Raw genomic sequence first — 22471 nt, forward strand, 5'->3', positions numbered from 1 at the left:
CTTTCTTTCTTTCCTTCCTTCTCTTTCTTTCTTTCCTTCCTTCTTTTTCTTTCTTTTTCTTTTTTTCCTACCGTCAAAGAAAGTCAACTTATGCGATATAAAGATCAAAGAGTGTAGTGCAAAATTTTGCAACCACTTAAAACAGTAACTTTACAAATTTTGAAGTACTCTGTGAGCGTAATTTTTCAAAAAGTTGATTATCCTCCAAACAACTCGATCGTCTAACATGACTCCATCTCTGTTCAAATTTTCTAACAGATTAGACTGTAAAAGAGATTTTCATTACGGTTCGTTACGACCGAAAAAAAGAAGGAAGAAAAAGGCGAAATAAACTCCCACCGGACGTGTAGTCAGGCTTCGGGTACTATCAATTCAAATGCGGGACGAAAATGAAGCGTACCCCTCCTACTGTTTCGATTTAAGTACCTTGAAAAAAGTTAAATCATTAATTAAGTCTGCTTAATTAAGTCGATAATACCTACGTCATTCACTTCATTCCAGTGTTTGCATTTTAATAAGAAATGTATCGTTATTTATCATCAATCGACGAACAGGTTTTCACAATTATCAAAATTGTAAGATGAGAAATAGTATTTTCACGGCGTAGATAAAAACTACATCTCCTATTTCTTAAACTAATGTAAGATGTATATATTTTTAGATTTTGCGCGAGGAAGTAGTCGTTCGACTCGTTCATACAACTCAATAATAATATTAAAAGGAGGTCCAAGAACTCCTAACGCGTTTTAAGATGAAAACAGAATGTTCGATGTAAAAATAGAAGTCAGTATTAACAAAAACCATAAAGTGTATTTAAATAAAGATATTAAATATTCTCTTCGCTAATGAAATATTGTGAGTTATATATCATACAAATCGACGACTTCGTTGCCAAGAAAAGATGACGAATGAAGACGTAGGCGAAATCACTGATGCAAGATTGATTAAATTAACTGGTACGCGCATCCTTCGATACTTGATAACTGATACGAGTTCATTTATCTATTCTCACTATCTTTTCTGCCTATTTATGGTAACACAAGATCGACTAATGCGACATAATGTATCGTACACAAAATATTTGTTTACTATCTTTCATCTATCGAATATAATTATTTCTATTTATGAAAATTTATCGCTTTTACTCGAATATCTCTTTTCCTAACTAGAACAAAAAAAACAAAGGATTCTTATCAATGAGTATAATTGCATTTGTTTGTCATACCATCTAGTGATTCAGTTTTCTTTAAGATTTTCAGAATAAATGTTAGTGGAATAAATTCTTTTGACTCATCCAATGACGCAAAAAAGAGAAAGAGAAAAAAATAGATCTACACGAGTCACAATGCCGATTGCAATCAAAATGGTTGAAAAGAGCAAAGATGATAATAATAAAGGAAATACATAAAAATAAGAAAGAGATTTCTATTTCTCTCTCTTTCTCTCTCTCTTCATCTTTCTTTGTCATTTCTCAATGTGACGTTATCAAGCAGACCTTGACTTTACTCCCGGGAAATCTACACATACATGCTATTTTCATAGTAAGAAAAACGATTCTAAAAGCTACACCAGAGTCTTCCATTTCCTTTCTTTTTTAAGTCCATCGACGCAATTTGACGAAGAAATCAAATAATAATAATAAAAAAAGCATGAAACTACCGACGTAGCTCGGCTCGTTACATTCACCGCAAAGTTTTTTCATTGGATTCCAGTGGTGTTCTTTGATGGCAAAGTTCCATCGTGTCGGACAAGCCAGTCACGGTGAAAAGAATGAAAGAAGCACGTATTCTAAGTGCCTTCCTTCTCTGTCTGATACTACTCGTACACAGTGTTTCAAGTAGAGCACTAAGGAAATTCTATTCGTCGCGACACCGAGTAATTACGACAATCCACCGTTTCTTATCTCTCCGCCTAACATATTCGTTAGGCATCGCAATCGTCCGACGCAATTAGAACAGCACGATCGTGGTGCAAATGAAGTATGAGCATACGTGCACTTGAAGGGTGAACATCGTTCCAACATAGTTACGAAAGTGACTATATTTTAAATGAAAATCAAGGATGGAGAACATCAAAAGAGAATATAGTACGCACTAACGAGCTATATTAAAAATGAAATGCATGTCTTTCTCAACTCGGCCTTTAATGCTTCGATTATTAAGGTCGAATATTAATGTAAAACGTCGTGAGCCAATCAAATTCTCACGCTATTTTCCGTCTTTTATTCATCAAGATTAAACGAACAAGCACCTACTCAAGACACATATATTCGTCATTATCGATAACAAACTAGCTACCAAAAAAAAAAAATTGATTAAAACTTAGCAATAAATACGTTGTCGTTATCACTCACAATGTATCTTTGAAATTTTACCTTCTAAGGAAGAATATGATATGAAATTTGCTCACGAAAGAATCTTTAAATTATCTCGAGGTATTCGCGATCACGTTTGCAAAGTATTCTACATCAAAAAGGACGCGAACCAGATGTCACTGCTGGTAAGAAGAAGGCAGACACCCTATTCTGATCGTCGTTATTCATTGCACCCACTGCAAAGGATAAGCAGGGTGCAGCAGGCAGCACCCTTTATATGATATATAGCTGGCCCTTCCTGCTGCATTACAGTTTCTTGATTTTTGTAGGTACTTCGCATCGTCGACAGCCACTATTGGTGTTCCCTTCTCTTTTACTTGAACGAGGGGCGAATACAAATGGATCTCTTCTCTCGTTCATAGCGAGACGCTGTGCATCCGACATCAAACTACAACGCGTAAAAAAGATATAAAGAGAGAAAGAGAAAGAGAGAGAGGAAGGCAAAAACTGTATATTACACGATTTCGCATAAAAAAAAAAACATAATCTTAACGCGCAATGAAAACGGTAGAAGAAATATAAGGAAGAAAATATAAATACAACAAAAGAAAGATCGTAAAAATAAAGTAAAAGAGAAATAATCATCAATCGGAAATTTAAAGACATATTTGCTAAGAAGGTAGGACAAGTTATAATGGTGGAAACTTACGGGCGTATTCGTAGGAGTGTTGTATAGGACGTTGTATCGACGAAGGAAGAGAAGGAACGATTTGCATATAATCGGAAATATGTGGGAGCATGAGAAAGAGAAAGACATGGCAAAGAATAATGCTGACGGAAGAGAAGACAGACTATACTATCATCGGCAGACCGATTCATAGCGAACGATAACATCTGCTCGAGCACAATATGGGAACCGTGATAACACTTATCACTTAGAACTGTTTCATGTATCGTATCTTTTAACAGGTATATTGCATCGAGATAAACGTACCACAACAAAGGATCATCTTACAGTAACAAGACGCGTTTTATCGTCCACAAGGAAGAAAGAAAAAGAGAGGAAAAAAGATAAAGAGTCCTTTGTTAAATCTTATCTCTTTATTTTTGAATTCCTAATGAAAAGGAAAGCTCAAAAGAGAGAAAGAAAGATTCTATGATGGTGGCTACACAAACGCCAGATCAAATGTCTCCTGGCTAACTCTTGTTTTCTTTATAGAGACATTATCGTCTGCAATATCATGAGTTTAATCAAAACAGTTGACCAAGAGAAAGGAAAAGAGAAAGAGAGGGGGACAGAAATCACTTTAATTATTCTTCGAAAGGCCTTAAATTATACTTAAAGACGATTTCTTCGGTTACCAACGTGTGACAGTTCTAACTTTGGAATGATTCGTCATAGCCCTAACGCGAAGACCTACGCTAAAAATACGCTCGATGTATTGCGAGATTGAGTTAGAAAGAAAGAGAGAAAGAAAGAGAGAAAGAAAGAGAGGAAGAAAGAGAAAGAAAGAGAGAAAAAGAGAGAAAGAGAAAGATAAAGAGAGCTGTACGTAGATATAATCTTTTTTCTTTCTTTTTTTTTTTTGAAATTTTGATAAATGTAAAAAAAAGGTGAATTCAAAATTTCTCTCGAGTCTGCCATGAGTCCAACTATCTCCTTAGCAACGCAAACGATAGAAAGTGGGAGGTTGTTACTGCTGCTGCATCGTTCAAATTAGGCATATCGCCACCCCACGCAGTTTAAAACCCGAAGGTGGGATTGTCAGACACGCGGGATCACCGATGACGCGTTTCGAAAACCATCTACTTTAAAGGAAAGATCGAGTTTATGAACGATCTTTGATACTACGTATTCTCGTTATCTTTAACAACGATCATGCCTGGGGAAGGGATTCTAATTTTTATTTACGATTTAATAAAATAAATTTTACTTGAAAGAAAGGAAAAGAGAAAACCTTGAAAACGGCTTAGAAACTAAATTACATTTCATTGTTATTGTGGAAAATAGAAAGACTTGCGTGCGATTTTACACACATTTGAACGTGAACACAGGGAATTATAAATGGAGGTCGAATTATCGTAATGCTGATTCCAGCGATATATAAACGACCATTGTGATAATGTCTAATGCACATGGGATTAACGCTATGTAAAAAATTAGTCGCAGCTGCAAAATAATGTCCTTGGAAACGGAAGATTCGTTTTAACTATTTATTTCTCAAAGATCTAAACGACGATCTTTGTACTGATCTTGTACTTGATCGTTAACATCGCTCATTGTTCCAAGTTGTGATTAATCAAATTGGATAATTGAACGAAAATTTTACAAGAATGCGCAGAATTCTAGTTACCTTTTGATTTATATATAAAGAAAAAAATATATTGTATATCCAAAAATAGAATAACCTGTTGCACATTTAATAATAAAACATTAATGGATATTTTAAAAATCTACTTTAATAGCACTTTTTAACGATAATAAAACAACGTTCATCACGCGTACAAATTTCTTTTTTATACAATACGTATAAGCTTACATCTATGTATATAAATACATAGATGTAGATACAATTGGAAAATGCAAAAATGAAAATTTTTTACTAAAAGTTGACGAAGAATGACAATAAAAAAGAAACGAGAAGTTGCAAACGATTTCTAAAAGGTATCGCAGTTATACGAAAAGAAAATGGCGACAAACAGTAAGAAGACAAATACGGAAGTTAGAACGAAAGAAGGAACGAACCCTATCGGTGACTCTAATAGCAATTAGAAACACGAGACAATTGAAAGAGTAAAAATAGTAGACAAATCTATTCGCCTCCTCCTGCACTCTAAACTATGCTTTAACCAGCGTTCCCTTGTGACACGTGGTTATTGCGAAGAATCTCTCTCCTAACATTTTACTACGATCGATTAAATGCGGAACATGATTCACTAAATATTTTCCTAAGTGTGACGTAATGAATCTTTTTTCTATCTAACGATTTCTTTCCGAGATAAACTTTGCTTTGAAAAAAACAAGAAAAGATCATGATATACGATGGAAACAAATATCCTATAAAATTGTTAGATGGTAAATGTAGTAGTAATAATAATAATAATAAATTACTAATTATTAATAAATAATAAAACGTAATATTATTTCTAATAAATATAAGCCAACACTCTATGACTAATTCATATAACAATACGACAATATCCTAGTTATTTATTTAATCATTTCTAATCTAACTCCAATAGTCATCTTCCTACTGCATAGCTTATTTATATATATATAATTGTTATATATATTTAATGTATCACAGAAAGCCTCTTTGTATTGGATTCATCCCCATAAATATCTTAAAGGGGCGGACATCTTGACATCCGAGAAAACATTCATGAAATATTATAGTAATAATAATAAGACTAAGAAGAACGAGAAATACGTATATCTTGATCTTTTTTCTTATAAAAAAGAAAGAAAAAAAGAGAAAGAAAAAAACAAATAAAGAAAAAATAAAAAAAATCACGAAGAATATAAACGTGACGAAGAAAAAAGATCTACTCACGCGAAACGTCGACTGACTCTTCGTAGCATCAATACTAACTTGCCACGGATGCTACCGCCGATTCACGGTATGCATTTCAATCGTGTATCTAAATTCGTTGCCTCCGCTCAAGAATCCCAATCGATTTATAAAGAGACGAACGAAGCTTGTACAAAATTACGTATATATCTATGTAACGTCTTTTAATACTCAACGAGCGAAGTGCAAGGATGCGAAAATATTTACATCTACTTGAGTTCAATAAAATCAAGTAGTAATACATAACAGAAACTTGTAATAAGAAAGATAATGCTTTCATGCATATATCCAATTTATTTCGTGAAAAATTGAATATCATATATTAATTAATATATATACTTAATATAAAAGAACATTCTCTTAATTTCGAATTAGATAATCAAACAAATATAAAATGTTAACGAATGACAAAAAGAAATGATGCGAGATGAATGCTCGAAGGTAAAATGCGTCAACGGTCGGTGCAATTAGATCTTTTATTTCTTTGTCCGACTCGCGCTAAGCGTAAGCGGTGCACCACATACGAACGAGCTTGAACAAGTGTGACGTATAACATACCTAGTCGCCGTTGCAATTATTATTGCTATCATCCCGAATACCATCATATTCAGCTTCCTCTAACAGACGGAATGAGTTTAAAACGGATGCATGAGAGTGGTGCATCAACAGAAGAAGACAAAAAAAAATGAGAGCAAGCGGGCAAATAATAGGCGTGAAACGGAAAGATTAAAAATGTTAGATCTTATTAAATTATTTCAACATGTTATGTATAAATCGCGAGTATTATTAAAATAAGATAGAAAAATAAAAAGGAAAAAATTTGTATTTAATTATAATATTGTTCGTTATGGAACAGTAGAAATGCCACACGAATACGATATAGAATTCTTACCACTGTTCCAGATTTATATATCTTTTTGATGTGTTCCCATCTCACAATCAGTGAAGAGAAGATGAAAGGATTCTACATTTCAGGTATTATATGAAAGCGTTCGCATGAAATACTGAGCACGAATTTAACCACTGCACATTTCACGTCTTATCCAAATCTAGGTTATTAAGAATGAAGATTATAAAAACTATACGTGGTTGAATGATTTCGATTTCTTCTTTCTATTTAGATAAAAAAGAAAAAAGATATTAAAGATTATTAATAATATTCCAAAAAACAACGTCCTTTGTCAACTATGTTAGAAGATATGAACAAAGCGTTTGAAAATATCTTACACCCTTAAAAAGTCATCGAGTATTGAAACTTATCCTACAATAGACTACACATAAAATATATTTATTGAAAAAAATACAGGTCCGCAGTATTTGAAACTGAATTGTCATCGAGGATGCATAATACATGCACCTGAACGAAAAACGTGCTAAACTCGTAATGATATGCTTGACAATATCTCGTCAGCTGACGACGGATGAAGATCATTTGTGATACGATGGTAAAGAACTAGAGTCAACGACACCATCCGTTCGATTATTCGCAAACCATAACCACCATTTGGTGGACTTTAAAATTTATTTTCGTAACGCATCATTCTTTCACGACAGGCCCCAATGAATTCACAATGTGTTATCGGCCGTGACATTGACGCACTGATGATACCTTTGTGTATCACGAATTCAGTTTTGACCATAGAAAAGCGAGCAAGAGGTAAACAAACCTTGTAATGCTATCCAGGAAAACAAGAGTATGTATTTATATACATGCATATAGAAAAAAAAATGACTACTATCTTGGCAGAGTCGATTTTGACAACCTTTTCTTTTCTTCTCCAATCTGATTTTAAGGCGCTCACATGCAAATATATTTCGCAGAGAAAGATGGGGCTCGGCGATCTCGTAAATCGTGTCGACCGATAGAAAAGCTGCTTGTTTCCTCTATATTTATAATTCGCGATATAAAGTGTTTTTATCGAGATCTCGATGAAGATTCGATGCAACGGTATGAATGAAGTATAAATTGCGATATGTAAGGCACAAACGGGTAGGGCCAATAATTCGTCGTGCAGCAAGTAACACTATAAAAAAGAAGCTAGATAACAGATTGTATATACGTGTGGAGAAACGTTCGAGAAGAGAAAGGAAAAAAATAGAAAGAAAAAAGATAAATAGAAAAAAATGTAGAGAACTAGATAAAAGAATAAAGAACCAAGTGAGAAATGACAAAGAAAAAAATGCGATAGAAGAACGGAAGGAAGCAAGAAAGTAAAGAAAAAATGGAAAGAAAGAAAGTGTTCGAAAGATGCATATAAATACGTACATGTCAAACGAAAGGCCGCAACATGCACTTCCAATTAAATATACGAGGGCCACACCAAGAGCGCGCGTGCCGTTTCTCGTTCTCATTACGTCAAACACACGCGTGTATACATTCGTGGCGTAAACCGGGTTAGCATTCATCACATACCGCAATCAAAATCCTTTCTTTCTTTTCCTACCACTCACATGACAGTTCATTAGTTCTCTACCTTTTTTTACGACTAGCGAAGAGGTAACTTCCACCGTCCATCCACCATTAACATCCCGCGGTTTCTCTCAGTTTCTCCGAACTGTGGCCTCCTTCCACCACACGGCTGCGCCACACTACGACGACACGACTTCGAATGTCGTCTAGTTTAATGGTGGGGGAAAAAGAGAAAGCACCCACAATTTTGACTTGCGTAGCAAGAGAAATCACCTCTCGCGATTGGTGACTTGCTTAATTGTTGCTTTCCAACGTCTTTCATTGGTTGAAAAGTCGGATACGTTGAAAATCGTAATACAATTACTATAAGTTTTCATTTATTTATTCCCGCGAAAATTTAAAACACTTTTCAATTTGATTAACAATTTTTTGAATCTTTATACAAATTTTGAAAAACAAAAAACAAATTCAATTATACTTTTATCATTTTAATTCGTATATAACTTATAAAAATACGAAGTATAGACAGTATAATTTTAATTATTATATGTCATGTCATTTATTGTAAGAAATCAATTAAAGAATTATTGAATATTATTTTTCAAACAATATATTGATATTTATTTATTGTATATGATAACGGATAATATATACAATATCTACCATGATTTATTATTTAGAATGAAAAACTTGATTTATAATGAAAGTGATAAATATTGGAAGGTAACATATATTCAGTTTAATCCAATATAAAGAATCACTAACGAATGGCAGAACCTTAACAAATTAAACGATCAAAATTGAATGTACGAGAACGATTGTAGAAAATCGCAATATTTGTGATCATTTTACAAATTTCACTTATCTTACCTGTTTTATCTTATCCTTTATGCAAGGTTTATATTCTTTGTTTTGTCTGTTCTCCCTCCTCTTTTATAACACATGACACATACATATGTAATTGCCATACTTGTCACGCAGTTATAATAAAGGTAACTTCAAAATTTATAAAATATTTTTGATCATATAACTATTTTTAAACGATGACAGCGCTATATTTATTAATTTAGTGTAAATAAATGCAATAATATAAATCTCATGTCGTTCGTATGGGCCCATTAATTGGTCACCTAAGTCCCCAGATCAAACCCCCTAGATTATTTATTATCTACAGGAGTGGATACCTACCGGGATGAAGGACCCATATAATTTACCAAAAAAGGTAAAAATAAGAGATGCATTAATCAAACATATTTTAAATGCCATAAACGGAAAAATCACGATGAACTTGTGTACCTTTAAAAATGATCAAAAACACTAGATATGTACACCTCTTAGGTGTAAACTGTAAGTTTGCCGATTATCTTTCTCAAAATGTAAATTATTGTAATGTAATCTTAGCTATTTGTTGAATTTAACAACTATTGTTGTATAAATATTCAAAATCGGACCATCTCTATATAAACATTCAAAATTATTTCAGAAATCATATACCGCATTTATGACATTTTTTCATGAATCACCCTATATATGAGATTTGCAATGTGTAGTATAGTACGTATACTATATGTGTACATATATGTTTATGTATGATTGTATGTAATTATAGAGTGGTATGTATATGTATATGTGTATATTAGGTGAAAACAGCTGATGCTTTCATTTTGACGTTATAAAGAAATAAGTGTCTAACTATATAAGAAATAATTGTCATATTAAATTAATCTTATATTAATATGACTAACATATGATAGGTCCAACGTGAATGTTAATCAACATTGATCTTCGGTACATATGTACGTGTGATATCATCTTTTAACGGTATTAGTTATTTGAAACTATGGCCAGTTCAATTAGTAATACTGGAAATGGATATAATTTCAAAGTTGTGTTACTTGGTGAAGGATGTGTGGGAAAAACATCAGTAGCATTACGATACGTCGAAGACAAATTTAATGACAAACATATTACTACGGTACAAGTAAGTGATGTAACTGTTGCATATAACATGATATTTCTATAATATTAGTTAATTATTTGTCTTGTTTTTTTACCTAAGTAAATTGTACAACAATATTTTATAAACATTAATAAATATATATTTATATATATTGTACAATATATTCTAATATCATGTGTCAACTGTTATAATATACAACTAATTGGATCTTTTACTTTATTATAATTTATTAAGGCATCTTTTTTAAATAAGAAGTTAAATATAAATGGCAAAAGAGTCAACTTAGCAATATGGGATACCGCAGGGCAGGAAAAATTTCATGCACTAGGACCAATTTATTATAGAATGTCTAACGGTGCTATTTTAGTTTACGACATTACAGATGAAGATACTTTTCAAAAGGTATGCATAAGAATTTTTTCAATATTTTTATTGCAATCAATTTCCCTGTAACATCATTTTTATTTATTTAGGTTAAAAATTGGGTGAAAGAACTTAAGAAAATGTTGGGCAGTGAAATTTCTTTAGCAATTGCTGGCAATAAAATAGACCTTGAAAAAGATCGAAATGTTTCAATAGAAGAAGCAGAGAAGTGAGTAATTTTTAAATTGTTTTGAGAAATAAATGGATTTACAAAATGAATATTTTTTCGCTAGATATGCGCAGCAAGTTGGTGCCATGCATTTTCATACATCTGCAAAATTAAATCAAAACATTGAGCAAATGTTCTTGGATTTGACATGTAGAATGATAGAACATGCAGATGAAGTAGAACAAAAGTCTTGTTTGGAAAGGACTAGCAGTACACGTCGTAATGTTGTGGTAGTTGAAGATGAAGCTCAAGAAACTCGGCCAACAAAAAGTTCTTGTTGTGGCAGTTCTTCCCAAAACTCATAAATTAATATTCTTATTTTTGGAAAAGCTTTAATTTCAAAAATAATTATAAATAATATATATATATATATATAATGTATATAAAAAATATTAGCTTTTTGCCATATTATGTCAAACATTGTTGTATTTATCTTTTAAAAGATGGTATCTTTTTAACTAGATATTGTGTGCAAAATATAAAATGTGCAAATCTTGAATGATCGAATCTAAGAACAAATACACAAATGTCATAAAATGTTGTAAGTTTCATATAATGTTGTAATATTGTGGTATGTATGCAAATATACATTATGCATTTGATGTTTTAAAAATATTATGAAATGTACATTGCTATATTTACATAAATTTTTTATTACAGTGCCTGTTGGTATCATTTTATTCTTTTTTTTTCATAATTATATAATAACACTACTAAAAATGGTAGTTCGTCTATGTTATTATACTTTAATAAGTATAAATATATATATATTACTAATTTGTAAACGACACATAAAATATCCTAGATTTTACAATTTTGCAGTATATTAACAGAGTAAATTTTTCTTATTAGTATATTTTATTTGAAAATAATAAAGAATAATATATATAACATAGACCTATCATTAAAATTAGAAAATACTAAACACTCAAGTATAATATAAAAAATAAGATTAATTATAATTATTTCTCATCATCATGTACATCAATTAATGTCGTATAAGTCAATGTATATTTAAATATAGTCAAATATGAATAAAGGGACATATAAGAAAATAAACCAAGTATATAATATACATTTATATGTAATACTTTTTTGCTAGAATTTATATTTATTTAATGATATATAACATTTGCATTGACAACAACATGGACTTAAAAAAAATTATATAAGGGTTAAATGTTCCGCTTAATTGCAGTTACATACATGGATTGTGCATGTTTTTATTTATTTGAGCAATAAATAACTTTATAATGAAGATATATTTGTTAATACACAATTTCATTTTAGTAAATATTAAATATTTCATAAGTATTTATGTTTAAACTAGTATTATATATTATGTGTATATATAATACAAATGATTATATAATACATAAAATGCCACAAGGAATGACAGAGTAAATTGCTGAATATTAATAGTGTTATTAACTAACTATGTTATGTTTATACAATTATGCTTGATTACACTATCAGTGATCTAAATACAATAACAAGGAATGTAATCGCATTAGTTCTATACAAATATTGTATTAGTCTTTTAAATAAAAGAGAACGTGTCAATTGATCAGCTCTTATGTAAATACTTTCTAATGACCCATGGCAGGATTGTTGCAAGAAATGTACTCAACGATATATTTAAAAATCCTAATTAGTACATTTTTATACAATAAGAAGAAAATCAATGAAATTCTGTACTGTTAGAAAAATATTATAATACTTTTACACGAAAGAATATTTGATGACATGATCAAATTTACAATAAGAAACACAACATAATAATTCACGATCGTTTATAAGCATTCCTTTTTTTTGTGTATATACCTTCTATTGAATTCCTAAAATTTTCTTATAGATCAGTACTGTGCAATAAGATAAAAAATTTACACGATTAATTTATTCAATTTGTACATATGCAATCATGATAACAGGATGCTTGATATTATTAAAGATTTACTTTATCATTTATACTTTGTGACATTGATTAGGAAGAAATTGATGAATATATAAATACATGTAATGTTTAATAATTTTTATAAAACTAAGTAAACTTTTTTATAAATCTAGATCTTATTATGATTGTAGAGAAAATTGTAAAAATAAATATATATATAGTATTCCTTTAAAAAAAAAAGAAACGAAAAAAAATTAAATATACAAGAAACGGAAAAGTGAATATATTAACTGACTTGTACACTAGATTTATGAAAAGCACCATATTATAAGATAATTTAACTATAGTTGTGAAATTAGATTTTACAAATCAAAAAATGATATCCTAAAATTAGATAATCAATGCATCCTGTACGTTATAAACGTATTACTCTTTCATAAATCACACACGCATATTTATTATATTATACTTAATTTAAATATAGACAATGTTATAATATTATACAATGTAGATAATATTATGCCTATATTTTATATATAATACCTAACATTTTCTTGAATCTTTGGTTTACGATAATGAAGTCATATAATTATATACACTATCTTGACTGACAATTTAACATTATATATAAACGATATTAATTTATTGTAAATGATAAATCTATTCCTTTGGAGATTGTGTTGCTAGTATAGATAAGAGATTATTGTGCTAATTATACTTCATAATTTATGAAGTTTCCTATGTTTTATAATCATGTCATGTTTGTAAATATAAATCTGTGATATAAAATTTTAATGAATCAATAAATGTTAATTATCATTGTAGTAATAATTATAGTATTATTTTGTTAATATAACTAGATTAATGATTTTAATATGTTTTAAATTAATTTAGTAATATATAAAAGTGTTATACTTCTTGTGCTAACATTTCTAAAAAAAATTTCATAGAATTGTAGTACAAAGTATTCTGAATATCATCTTGCTTAATAATATTAAATTGAACAGCCATACTTTTAAATCTCACTAAAAACACGCATGTACAGGCACGCAGTTCACATACATGCGCAAATTTACACAATCGCTACTAATTTGGTTTGGTTATCAGACCTTTGGCTATCACCTATAATTTCAATTTAGATGATGAATATTTTATCCTGAAATGTGAATAGAAAATCTATGAACTGATTAATAGGTCCTATTGCAGAAAGAGACATTCCACGTGACGAAGGTGCTCTAACAAGATTTGGGCCAAATACCACTGCTAAATTACTTGATGTCATTTTATTTAAATCACTTCTATCTATTACCTGTTAATAAATATCAATTAAATAATAATAAAAAATAAAAATAAATAATCATATATACATATAATTAATTGCTATATTACCTTTGATAAAAATTGTACTATATATTTTAGAAGATGATAATTATCTTCGGGAAGTTTTTCGAGTACTAATATTTTTACTCTACGTGGTCTCTCATCTTTCGATAATGCTATAAATAAACTAATTTTAGTATTTATAATGGAATAACACGATTGCTTAATACTAAGAATTTAATGTTTCTTACTTTGAAATTGTGTAATTTCATCATATAATTCATACGTCATAAGGGGTTCATCTAATTCGTGAAGAAATGTTTTTAAAAGGACTGCTGCTATATGAGGATCTCCTTTAAAGTCTACCTGCAAACCTTGATTACAGTCATGTTGTAATTTTCTAATCACTCCTACATTAGCAGATCTTCTAAATATTCCTTCTGTTTCTAGGGCTGTGAACAAACTTACTCTCTTAGGAATAAAGAATTCATTTTCATAATATATACTGAAAGAATTCTTGGATAATAAATAATAATAATAAACATACCATCTGGACAATTTAGAAACTCAATACATTGTTTTACTATTGGTGGTATCGGGTCACCATTATTATTTTCTTTAATAAAACTTAAACTTGCACCAAATTGTGTTGTACCGACTGGTGTAGCTACTGTACTTTGAGGTGGACTAGTTGGTAAACTTTTTTTATTTTTGCTTATAAGTTGTTCATTATGTCTAAAAATATTGAAATAATACCTTAAGATACATTAAATGATATTCTTACAAAAAAATATTAACTACTCAGACTAGTTAAAAAAGTTTAAGAAGAGAGAGAAGAAAGAAAAGAAAAAAGTTTTTATTTTTTTATCTATTAAACATAATGATACTTACTGTAATACTTGTGGAGGTATAATGAGTTGATCGAGATTAATGTACTGTGCTAGTTCTTCTAAATAATTAACATACATCATTTTACGACCAAACTTTGCACTACAGTAAAATAAATGTAATGTTATTTAAATGTATAGATAAGAAATTATTGAATATTTCAAATTTGATTACCTAATAGCTGGTTTAAAGATCTGCCATACAATTCTAATAAAATTAGTTGGATGTACTAAGTAGAGTGCTTTGAGATTCTTTTTGTACTTCCTGTCGAAAGCTTTATACGCCTGCCATAACCAAGAGAGTGGTGGTTTATTTTTGGAAGTTAGGCCATAATGGAAATAAACAAGACTATAATCTTGTTCTACAAATTTGTCTAATGTATGCATTAGATACCTATAAAATAAAATATATATTAAAAGATTTTTTCTTATGATAAAATAGGAATTTCAAATCTGCCTTAGTACTTTAGTTCCTACCAGGAAAGGAGAAGAGGTATGCTTAACCCTTAAACCGCAAGGCCTTTAATCAATGCATACTCTTGATTGATATAAAACAGCGACGTCTCAATGTTCAATAATATAACTTGATTTTACAATATTGATATAAAAATACAAATGCGTGAAGTATAAAAACTTTACTTACTTTGGATGACATGTGTTTTCACAAGAAATAACAATGCCAACTAGCGCGATCCACGGTTGTGTTCTGACAAATACCGTACAGTTAAATCCGCGGTTCAAGGGTTAAAAAATGGTTGCAAAGGTACTTGTACCTGTAATTTAGTCTTAATTTAGTGTTTAAAAGCAGCATTTTAGTTTGCAATTAATTAATTTGGAAGTGTGGCAGATGCGACTTCTTGTGTAAATATAATCCATTATGGAAATAAATGAATTAAAGCAGATTCCTTTAAATAATAACGCTTACAATGGCTATGCGAATTTTACTTAATTATTTCACTATAAGTAATATTATGTGGTTTAAATGTGTAATATTAATTAATAAAAATATAAAGCTTTAAGATGCACTACGTTGCTCCATTTAATATTACAATGCCATAACAAATATTCAACTTTTTCTACTAACCTAAGAAGTTTGGCATGATTGAAAGCTTCTTTTCCAATAGGAGGCAATTTACAGGCTGATACTACTATTATTTTACGACCAGCACTGTCATCTCCCACAACTTCTACAATTCCATGCCTCGATATATCAAGGTAATCTTCTTCATCGGCTAATTCACCTTCTAGTGCTGCTAAGTCATCAGCTGCTCATTAAAAACAAATCATTATTTAAAAAAATATGAAACTATGTAATTATTTGTAGCAATTGTCATAAACTCTAAGGCAATTTAGTAATCACATTTAGGCACAATATATAGAATCAAGAAAATTGAATCCAATTTGTTATTAATGCGTATCTTTCTCCATCATTACACCATGCAGTAACAAACTATACAGCAATCTTCATGATTCACCTGCTATGTTCCACCAAATGCCATGACATTTAGTGGCTACTAACAGTAGATAAAAGGTCACACACCAGATTCTATAACTGGAGCATCTACTAGAGCTTCTTCAAAATTTTCTTCAATTGTTCCATCGCTTACTGGACTCTCCAAATAATCTATGCCTGTCACTACTGTCCCACTGTTAATCAAATCTAGCTTTGCTTCTAAAAGCTGCACAGCTGAAAATGTATTAAATTATACATATATTTAATAATAAATATTGATAATTAGAAAGAATTCTACTAGCTTATAAAATATATATATACATATATATATATATATATATATATTACCATTATTCGAAGATGTCTGCAGTTCTGTGTCATCAAACTCCAAATTTGGTTCGTAATCATGATAATCGGATAAACTTGGATATGGATCTTCGGTTTCATTATTCATTCCTATTGCATAAATAATCTTGGATTATTATTAATTTAATTGAAAATAGTATCAATTATTAGAAAAATAGTATAATACTATTTATTTATTAAACATTCTGGCAATGACAACGATTTTCAATGAAACTCGATAAACAGTTCAATATTTAAAATACATTGTATACATACAATAAAAAAACTATGTATATATTGTTAACAATTACTATACTATTACTATATTACTATTGTTTTTATTATATATACAAGCTAGAAAATATTTGATCATTATACGAATTTGTTATATATATATGTAAAGTTGTAATTTTTTCCAAAAATGATTACTAACTGATATTTATAAAAAGTGACATTCGCTTTGACATCTACGAATAGAATAGTAGTTGTATTTACCTGTCAAAGTTCGTGCTGGACTTAGCGTCGCTTGATAATTTGCTTCCATTTTTATCAATCACTTATTCGTTAATATCGTAAAAGGAAAGCTTTGCTATAGAATGTATGTTTAAGTTTTTTATTTTAGTATTATTATTATTATTATATTTTTTTTTCAAAAACACAGATTGCTTTGTCCTTCCAACGACATTATTCTTCTTGCGCTGTTGAAACGCAACGTATGTACTGCAACGTACTCACCGTCACGCTTTCATTTGTATTCCGTTAGTTAGTTCCTAGCTTAGTATCGACGCTCCCTCTCTGTAATAGTTAATTTTATATATACATTTGCATTTCATCACTGGACCATTTCAAATCTATTTTAATAAAAATAAACAAGAAACATTCGCATATAACGAGCCGGTTAAACGATATATAGAATTGAAATATTAGCTAATCGGAAAAATACTTGTTAAAGATAACATTTCCGTTAAGATCTTACATCGATTGGATATCGTATTTTTGAAGTTATCCAATGAAAAATAATATTGCAAATTTTCCTTTAATGAAGTGATTTTTAAAATGTGTATTGGGAAACTGCGACTTTCCACAATGTTTCGAAATATTATATAATTTTCATAATTTTATTTCTATTTTTAATACTAGATATTAGATTTTAACATAGAAAGCCTTGAGAATGCAAAAAGTTTGAGAACTACTGCTTTAATACATTTCGCGCAAAAAGTTATGTCATGTACACGTACATATAAAAGTAATTTTTCTTAACGTATATAAAATGGATAACAATTTTATGTCGACGATATTTGTAATATCTATACATTATCAAGAAATTGATAACATATATACCACTTGTAACAACTTGTCATTAAACAATGTAGTGTATTTATTCAATAAATTGAAATTTTTATAAAATATAATATATCTAAAAAGTTTTCATTATAAACCATATCAAATTCAATTCCTATTACTCATATCGGCAAGCCTATTGGAAGAAGTAGCAATGATTATCAGTGCAACATGATATATATACATAAAACTACGTAAGTAAAGTTCAGACATTGTTTGAATTTGGATCTGTGTATAACATATTACTTTTACAGTGTATCTACATTTATATAAAAAATAAAAAATAAATTAATGCAATACTACTACTCTTTACTGTAACATTTGCACTATAAAAAAACATTTCAAAAATTATTTATATTAATAAGTAATAATAAGTAATATTAATAATCGTAATCATCATGATGGAGGTTTGTATTATCTATTTATTAGTATACATTAGTATATATAAATATATACTATATAAAATTTTCTGTATAATACATACTTCTTTTTTGTTTCCTTTTTATGTAGTTCCTTGATACATCAAATAAGCAGAAATATTTTAAAAATGATAAAGTATTTCATACTATAAATAAACAGTTTTTGTCTTTGAAAGAAAATGATACTAAAAGGATTAATTCTCATTTACACCCGGTATGTTATTTCATATAAGCGTAATATATATATATATATATATATATATATATATATATATATATATATATATATTTTTTTATTTATATTTATATATAATTTTTAATATAGATCATTGATGAAATACTTGAAAAAATGAAACAAGATGATTTCTTTAAAAAAGTATTTCAAAGAAAATTATTCGGCGGTAGTTATTATAAGGGTACGAAAATTGGAGCAGCTATAGAATTTGACATAGATATAATAATAAGATTACCTATTGACTATAAGCTTATAAAAGTAAGACAATTTTTAATTTATAATTATTATTTGTTCTGAAAATAATAATTTTTTTTGTTTTAATATTTTGTTATGTTGTAGATATATATGGGATATGTTTACTTTAGAATAATCATTTAAATTTGTATAAATTTGTCTATTATTTATTCTTCGTATCATTTAAGTGTTTAAAGATGTTTTAAATATTTCATTTATATAAATGTTTTTATTTTATATGGTTGTTATTTAACTTTTCAAAGAGTTTTGATGAATATTCATCAGATGAAAGAGTAAAGTAACAACAAATGTATATCCAATTTTAAGATATACATGTTTAATCTAATCTTAGGTACAAAAAAGTAATCATCCAGGTTTTGTTAACATACATTCTGGGTTAGAATTAGATAAATTAACTAATGATACACAAATAAATAGGTAAGATAAGTTATAAAATAAAATAAATTAGACATTTTTAATTTTCTATGTAATATTATGTATAATATTATATTTTATTTATATTTGTTATTAAAGTAATTCGTAATAAAATTATAGCTCATGAGAAAAAATTATTTAAGTAAATTATTTTATTATTTTATTAGGTCATTAAGGAAATTACTTGATGAAAATATGTATCTTCACCAAGGAAAGTTTCATAACTGGATGGAAAGCATATTAATTAAAGCCATACAAACTTTACCAAAAAGGGAAAATAAATATATATTAAAATTAAATGACAATGAATATATAGTATGTAAATAGTTTTTAAATAATTTAAATATCCGAAAAGTTAACTAAACTACAAATATTTTATATGTTACAGATAACAATAAAAAAGTCCGGTCCGGCATTTACATTTACAATACTTTTTTCTGATAATGAAAATATAGACATTGATTTAGTACCAGTGCTAGAATTTTCCAAAAGTCCACCAGGAATAGATCATTTAAATTCGTACCAAGTATATACATGATGTTGACAATGTTTAATAAACAATTAGTTACATTTTATATTTGTAATGTAGTTAATATTATTTTAAATTTTCAGAAACAAAACTGGTTTGCTGTACCTAAGCCTTTATATAATTATAAAGGATTTAATGGAAAAACACAGATCTCTTGGAGAACATGTTTTTATGAACAAGAAAAAGAAATTTTATCTAAAAACGGATATATTAAACAAGTGATAAAGCTTATAAAAGTATTCGAACTATATATACATATAATTATATTTTATAAATATAATATATGTAAATATGATATATGAGAATATTAATGAGTTGATATTATATTTTCAGAAATTAAGAGATACCCAAAACTGGGTAAACCTTGCCAGTTATTATATAGAAACATTAGCATTAGATGAAGTTCAATCTAATAAAAATTTAGAAACAAAATCATGTACAATTTTATTTATGGAGGTATTTATATAGTTACGCGTTTTTTCAAATAATTAATTTGCAATTAATTATTATTTAATTATTTAATTTTATTAATTATTTCAAGCTTATTTTTACTAAACATAACTTTAATAAAAATATGAAATAGAATTATATTTTTAGATGCTACACAAATTGCATAAGTCTCTACAAAATAAGCGCATAACTTATTACTGGGATTCCAAGTTTAATCTATTAAGTAAACTCCGTGATGAAGAAATAGTAAATATTAAAAATCGATTGGATAGAATCCTTAAAAAAATTTATAATTCTATAGAAGATGATAAATATATCATTGCTTCTTATATCTGTAAGCTAAACATATCCAAATTTATAAATAATATTATTTTAGTTTCCTTTATTATTATAATTAATAATTTTTTTGATAAATGAATTAAATTAAAGTTAAATTTCAATTAATTTTTTATATTTTTAGTAAATCCCAAGGAATTACAGATATTAAAGTTCAAAGACTCTGAAGAATGTGAGCAACCTGAACAAACAGAGAGCAGATGCACGATTTTTTAATGATCATATTTACTGTGAATTCCGAAGTTTTTAAACTATTTTAATTTCTCTAAATACAATTTGATAACAATTTAGTAAACAAATGTTCTATATATACATATTATTATAATATATACAAACACATATCATATATATATATATATATATATATATATATATATATATATATATATATATGTACATAATGTAATTAAGATAGCAAAAAATATTTTAAAATTTGATAATTTTAAAGTTTAATTATTGAATTAATACTAGATAAATATATATTTTATTATCACTTCAAGAATAATTAAGTATTTTTTTTCACTTTCAATAATGGTTCCGCATTACTATCACACCATTCTACAAAATATTCTTTGATACAAGAAGCGCATTTTAACATATTAATACAATCACTTTGTGCATCATGACTATTGGTTACTGGCTCTTTTAACAAGTGTTCATATATTGTTATTAATTTAAAATTACATGGTTTTTGATTTATATTAATATTTTTGCCATGTTCGTCCAATATTAAGACATCGGCTTCTTGGTTATGATTGCCTTTCGTAAAGTAATCTTTGAATAAATGTAACGTGTCTACACATAGAATGTCTTCTGCTAAATACTTAAATGAAAATAAAATCTATTTCAATATCTCTCTTAATATATATATATATATACAGGGTATTTTGTAACTAGTGTTACAAACGAGTAGAGGTTATCTTACACGAAAAACTAACAATAAGTCGAAAATGTAGAATAAAATTTTTCTATATAAGGTTATGTTTTAAAGAAAAACAAGTTGAAAAATTTATTAAGTACAAATAACACTTAATTTAGTCTCAGTTCGACGAATTTTACTATTTTACTCTTGAATATTTTGAAGAACATTTTTACGCTTTTTCTTGTATTGGTTCTTTTTTTCTGCTCGCTTTTACTACCAATTACAGAACACCATGCATACATATAACATAAAATTATAGATACAACTATTTTTCTAATGTAGAAAGATAAAAACAAATATATACCTTATCAATGCACTTCAATTCAGACATCAAAATTGGGTAATCAAATGCCTTTCCATTATGTGCCACAAAACATATTGGTTTCATTAATGTATCAAGAAAACTAGTGATCAAATTATATATGTTGTGATCGAATAAAGATACATTTTGTAGACACTTGTTATTTAAATCTATTCAAAAGTATAAAGTTAGTTTTATGTTTTTAAATAAGATTTTTATAGAACTTACCTGTTAAAGTTTCTACTTTATGAGGTATTAATCGATTAGGATTAATCGGTACAGTAAGAGTTTGTAAAACTCTTGGAACTTCATTTTGAACAAGAGATATATTATCTCGAGTTACAGCTACAAATGAAAATTCTGTTATTTTAGGAAATTCATTCCCTTGAATAAGACCGGTTGTCTCAATGTCAAAAAATATAAATGTTTTTATCATTGTAAAATGTTAAATTACTTGATTTTAAATATAATTTCTTTTTTATATCAGTTAAAATAGTTATAATTTGTTCATTGCACGCATGC

The 22471-nt window shown here is 28.3% G+C and overlaps 5 protein-coding genes across 16 annotated transcripts in view; 2 read left to right on the forward strand and 3 right to left on the reverse strand.

Moving 5' to 3' along the window:
* Mical (Molecule interacting with CasL) overlaps positions 1-8694 on the reverse strand; it is a 29829-nt gene extending 21135 nt beyond the window's left edge. For 4 of the 9 annotated variants that reach the window (XM_089170247.1, XM_015327931.2, XM_089170242.1 and 1 more), the window contains exon 1: positions 8153-8688. The gene's annotated coding sequence lies outside the window, so the exon portion shown is untranslated. Of the gene's footprint in view, positions 1-339; positions 2442-5868; positions 5890-8152 lie in introns of those variants that run through there. The other 5 variants (XR_016175897.1, XM_089170241.1, XM_089170248.1 and 2 more) reach the window with 5 other exon arrangements.
* A 1175-nt stretch (positions 8695-9869) lies between these two features.
* Positions 9870-11510, forward strand: Rab21 (RAS oncogene family member Rab21). Its single transcript, XM_015327966.2, has 4 exons — positions 9870-10277; positions 10491-10658; positions 10730-10848; positions 10913-11510. Exons 1-4 carry the CDS (start codon positions 10137-10139, stop codon positions 11151-11153), a joined length of 669 nt encoding a protein of 222 aa, XP_015183452.1. The 5' UTR covers positions 9870-10136; the 3' UTR covers positions 11154-11510.
* A 1472-nt stretch (positions 11511-12982) lies between these two features.
* Positions 12983-17380, reverse strand: RhoGAP68F (Rho GTPase activating protein at 68F). Its single transcript, XM_015327980.2, has 10 exons — positions 17243-17380; positions 16751-16858; positions 16490-16636; positions 16034-16214; positions 15125-15343; positions 14954-15052; positions 14610-14797; positions 14314-14514; positions 14132-14238; positions 12983-14051 (listed from the first exon to the last, which is right to left on the reverse strand). The coding sequence occupies exons 1-10, from the start codon at positions 17289-17291 to the stop codon at positions 13878-13880; spliced, it is 1473 nt and encodes a 490-aa protein (XP_015183466.1). The 5' UTR covers positions 17292-17380; the 3' UTR covers positions 12983-13877.
* Positions 17381-17409: 29 nt separating this feature from the next.
* LOC107070124 (three prime repair exonuclease 2) lies at positions 17410-22471 on the reverse strand. Of its 2 annotated transcripts, none has more exons than XM_089170252.1 (3): positions 22178-22471; positions 21953-22119; positions 17410-17542 (listed from the first exon to the last, which is right to left on the reverse strand). In XM_089170252.1, the coding sequence occupies exons 1-3, from the start codon at positions 22383-22385 to the stop codon at positions 17507-17509; spliced, it is 411 nt and encodes a 136-aa protein (XP_089026378.1). In that variant the 5' UTR covers positions 22386-22471; the 3' UTR covers positions 17410-17506. The 2 variants fall into 2 exon arrangements, with proteins under 2 accessions (XP_089026378.1, XP_015183516.2); XM_015328030.2 differs by lacking the exon at positions 17410-17542 and adding an exon at positions 20820-21549.
* On the forward strand, positions 17580-21012 carry cGlr1 (cGAS-like receptor 1). Of its 3 annotated transcripts, none has more exons than XM_015328010.2 (11): positions 17580-18282; positions 18343-18495; positions 18599-18721; positions 18833-19000; positions 19329-19414; positions 19579-19726; positions 19800-19937; positions 20024-20158; positions 20274-20396; positions 20538-20724; positions 20851-21012. In XM_015328010.2, the coding sequence occupies exons 2-11, from the start codon at positions 18487-18489 to the stop codon at positions 20940-20942; spliced, it is 1209 nt and encodes a 402-aa protein (XP_015183496.2). In that variant the 5' UTR covers positions 17580-18282; positions 18343-18486; the 3' UTR covers positions 20943-21012. The 3 variants fall into 3 exon arrangements, with proteins under 3 accessions (XP_015183496.2, XP_015183488.2, XP_089026377.1); XM_015328002.2 differs by having other exon boundaries at positions 17585-18282; positions 20024-20176; XM_089170251.1 differs by lacking the exon at positions 17580-18282 and having other exon boundaries at positions 18301-18495; positions 20024-20176.

This window comes from Polistes dominula, unplaced genomic scaffold (assembly GCF_049000335.1).
Source record: "Polistes dominula isolate Pdom_NZ unplaced genomic scaffold, Pdom_raw_medaka contig_15, whole genome shotgun sequence".
Taxonomy (NCBI): domain Eukaryota; kingdom Metazoa; phylum Arthropoda; class Insecta; order Hymenoptera; family Vespidae; genus Polistes; species Polistes dominula.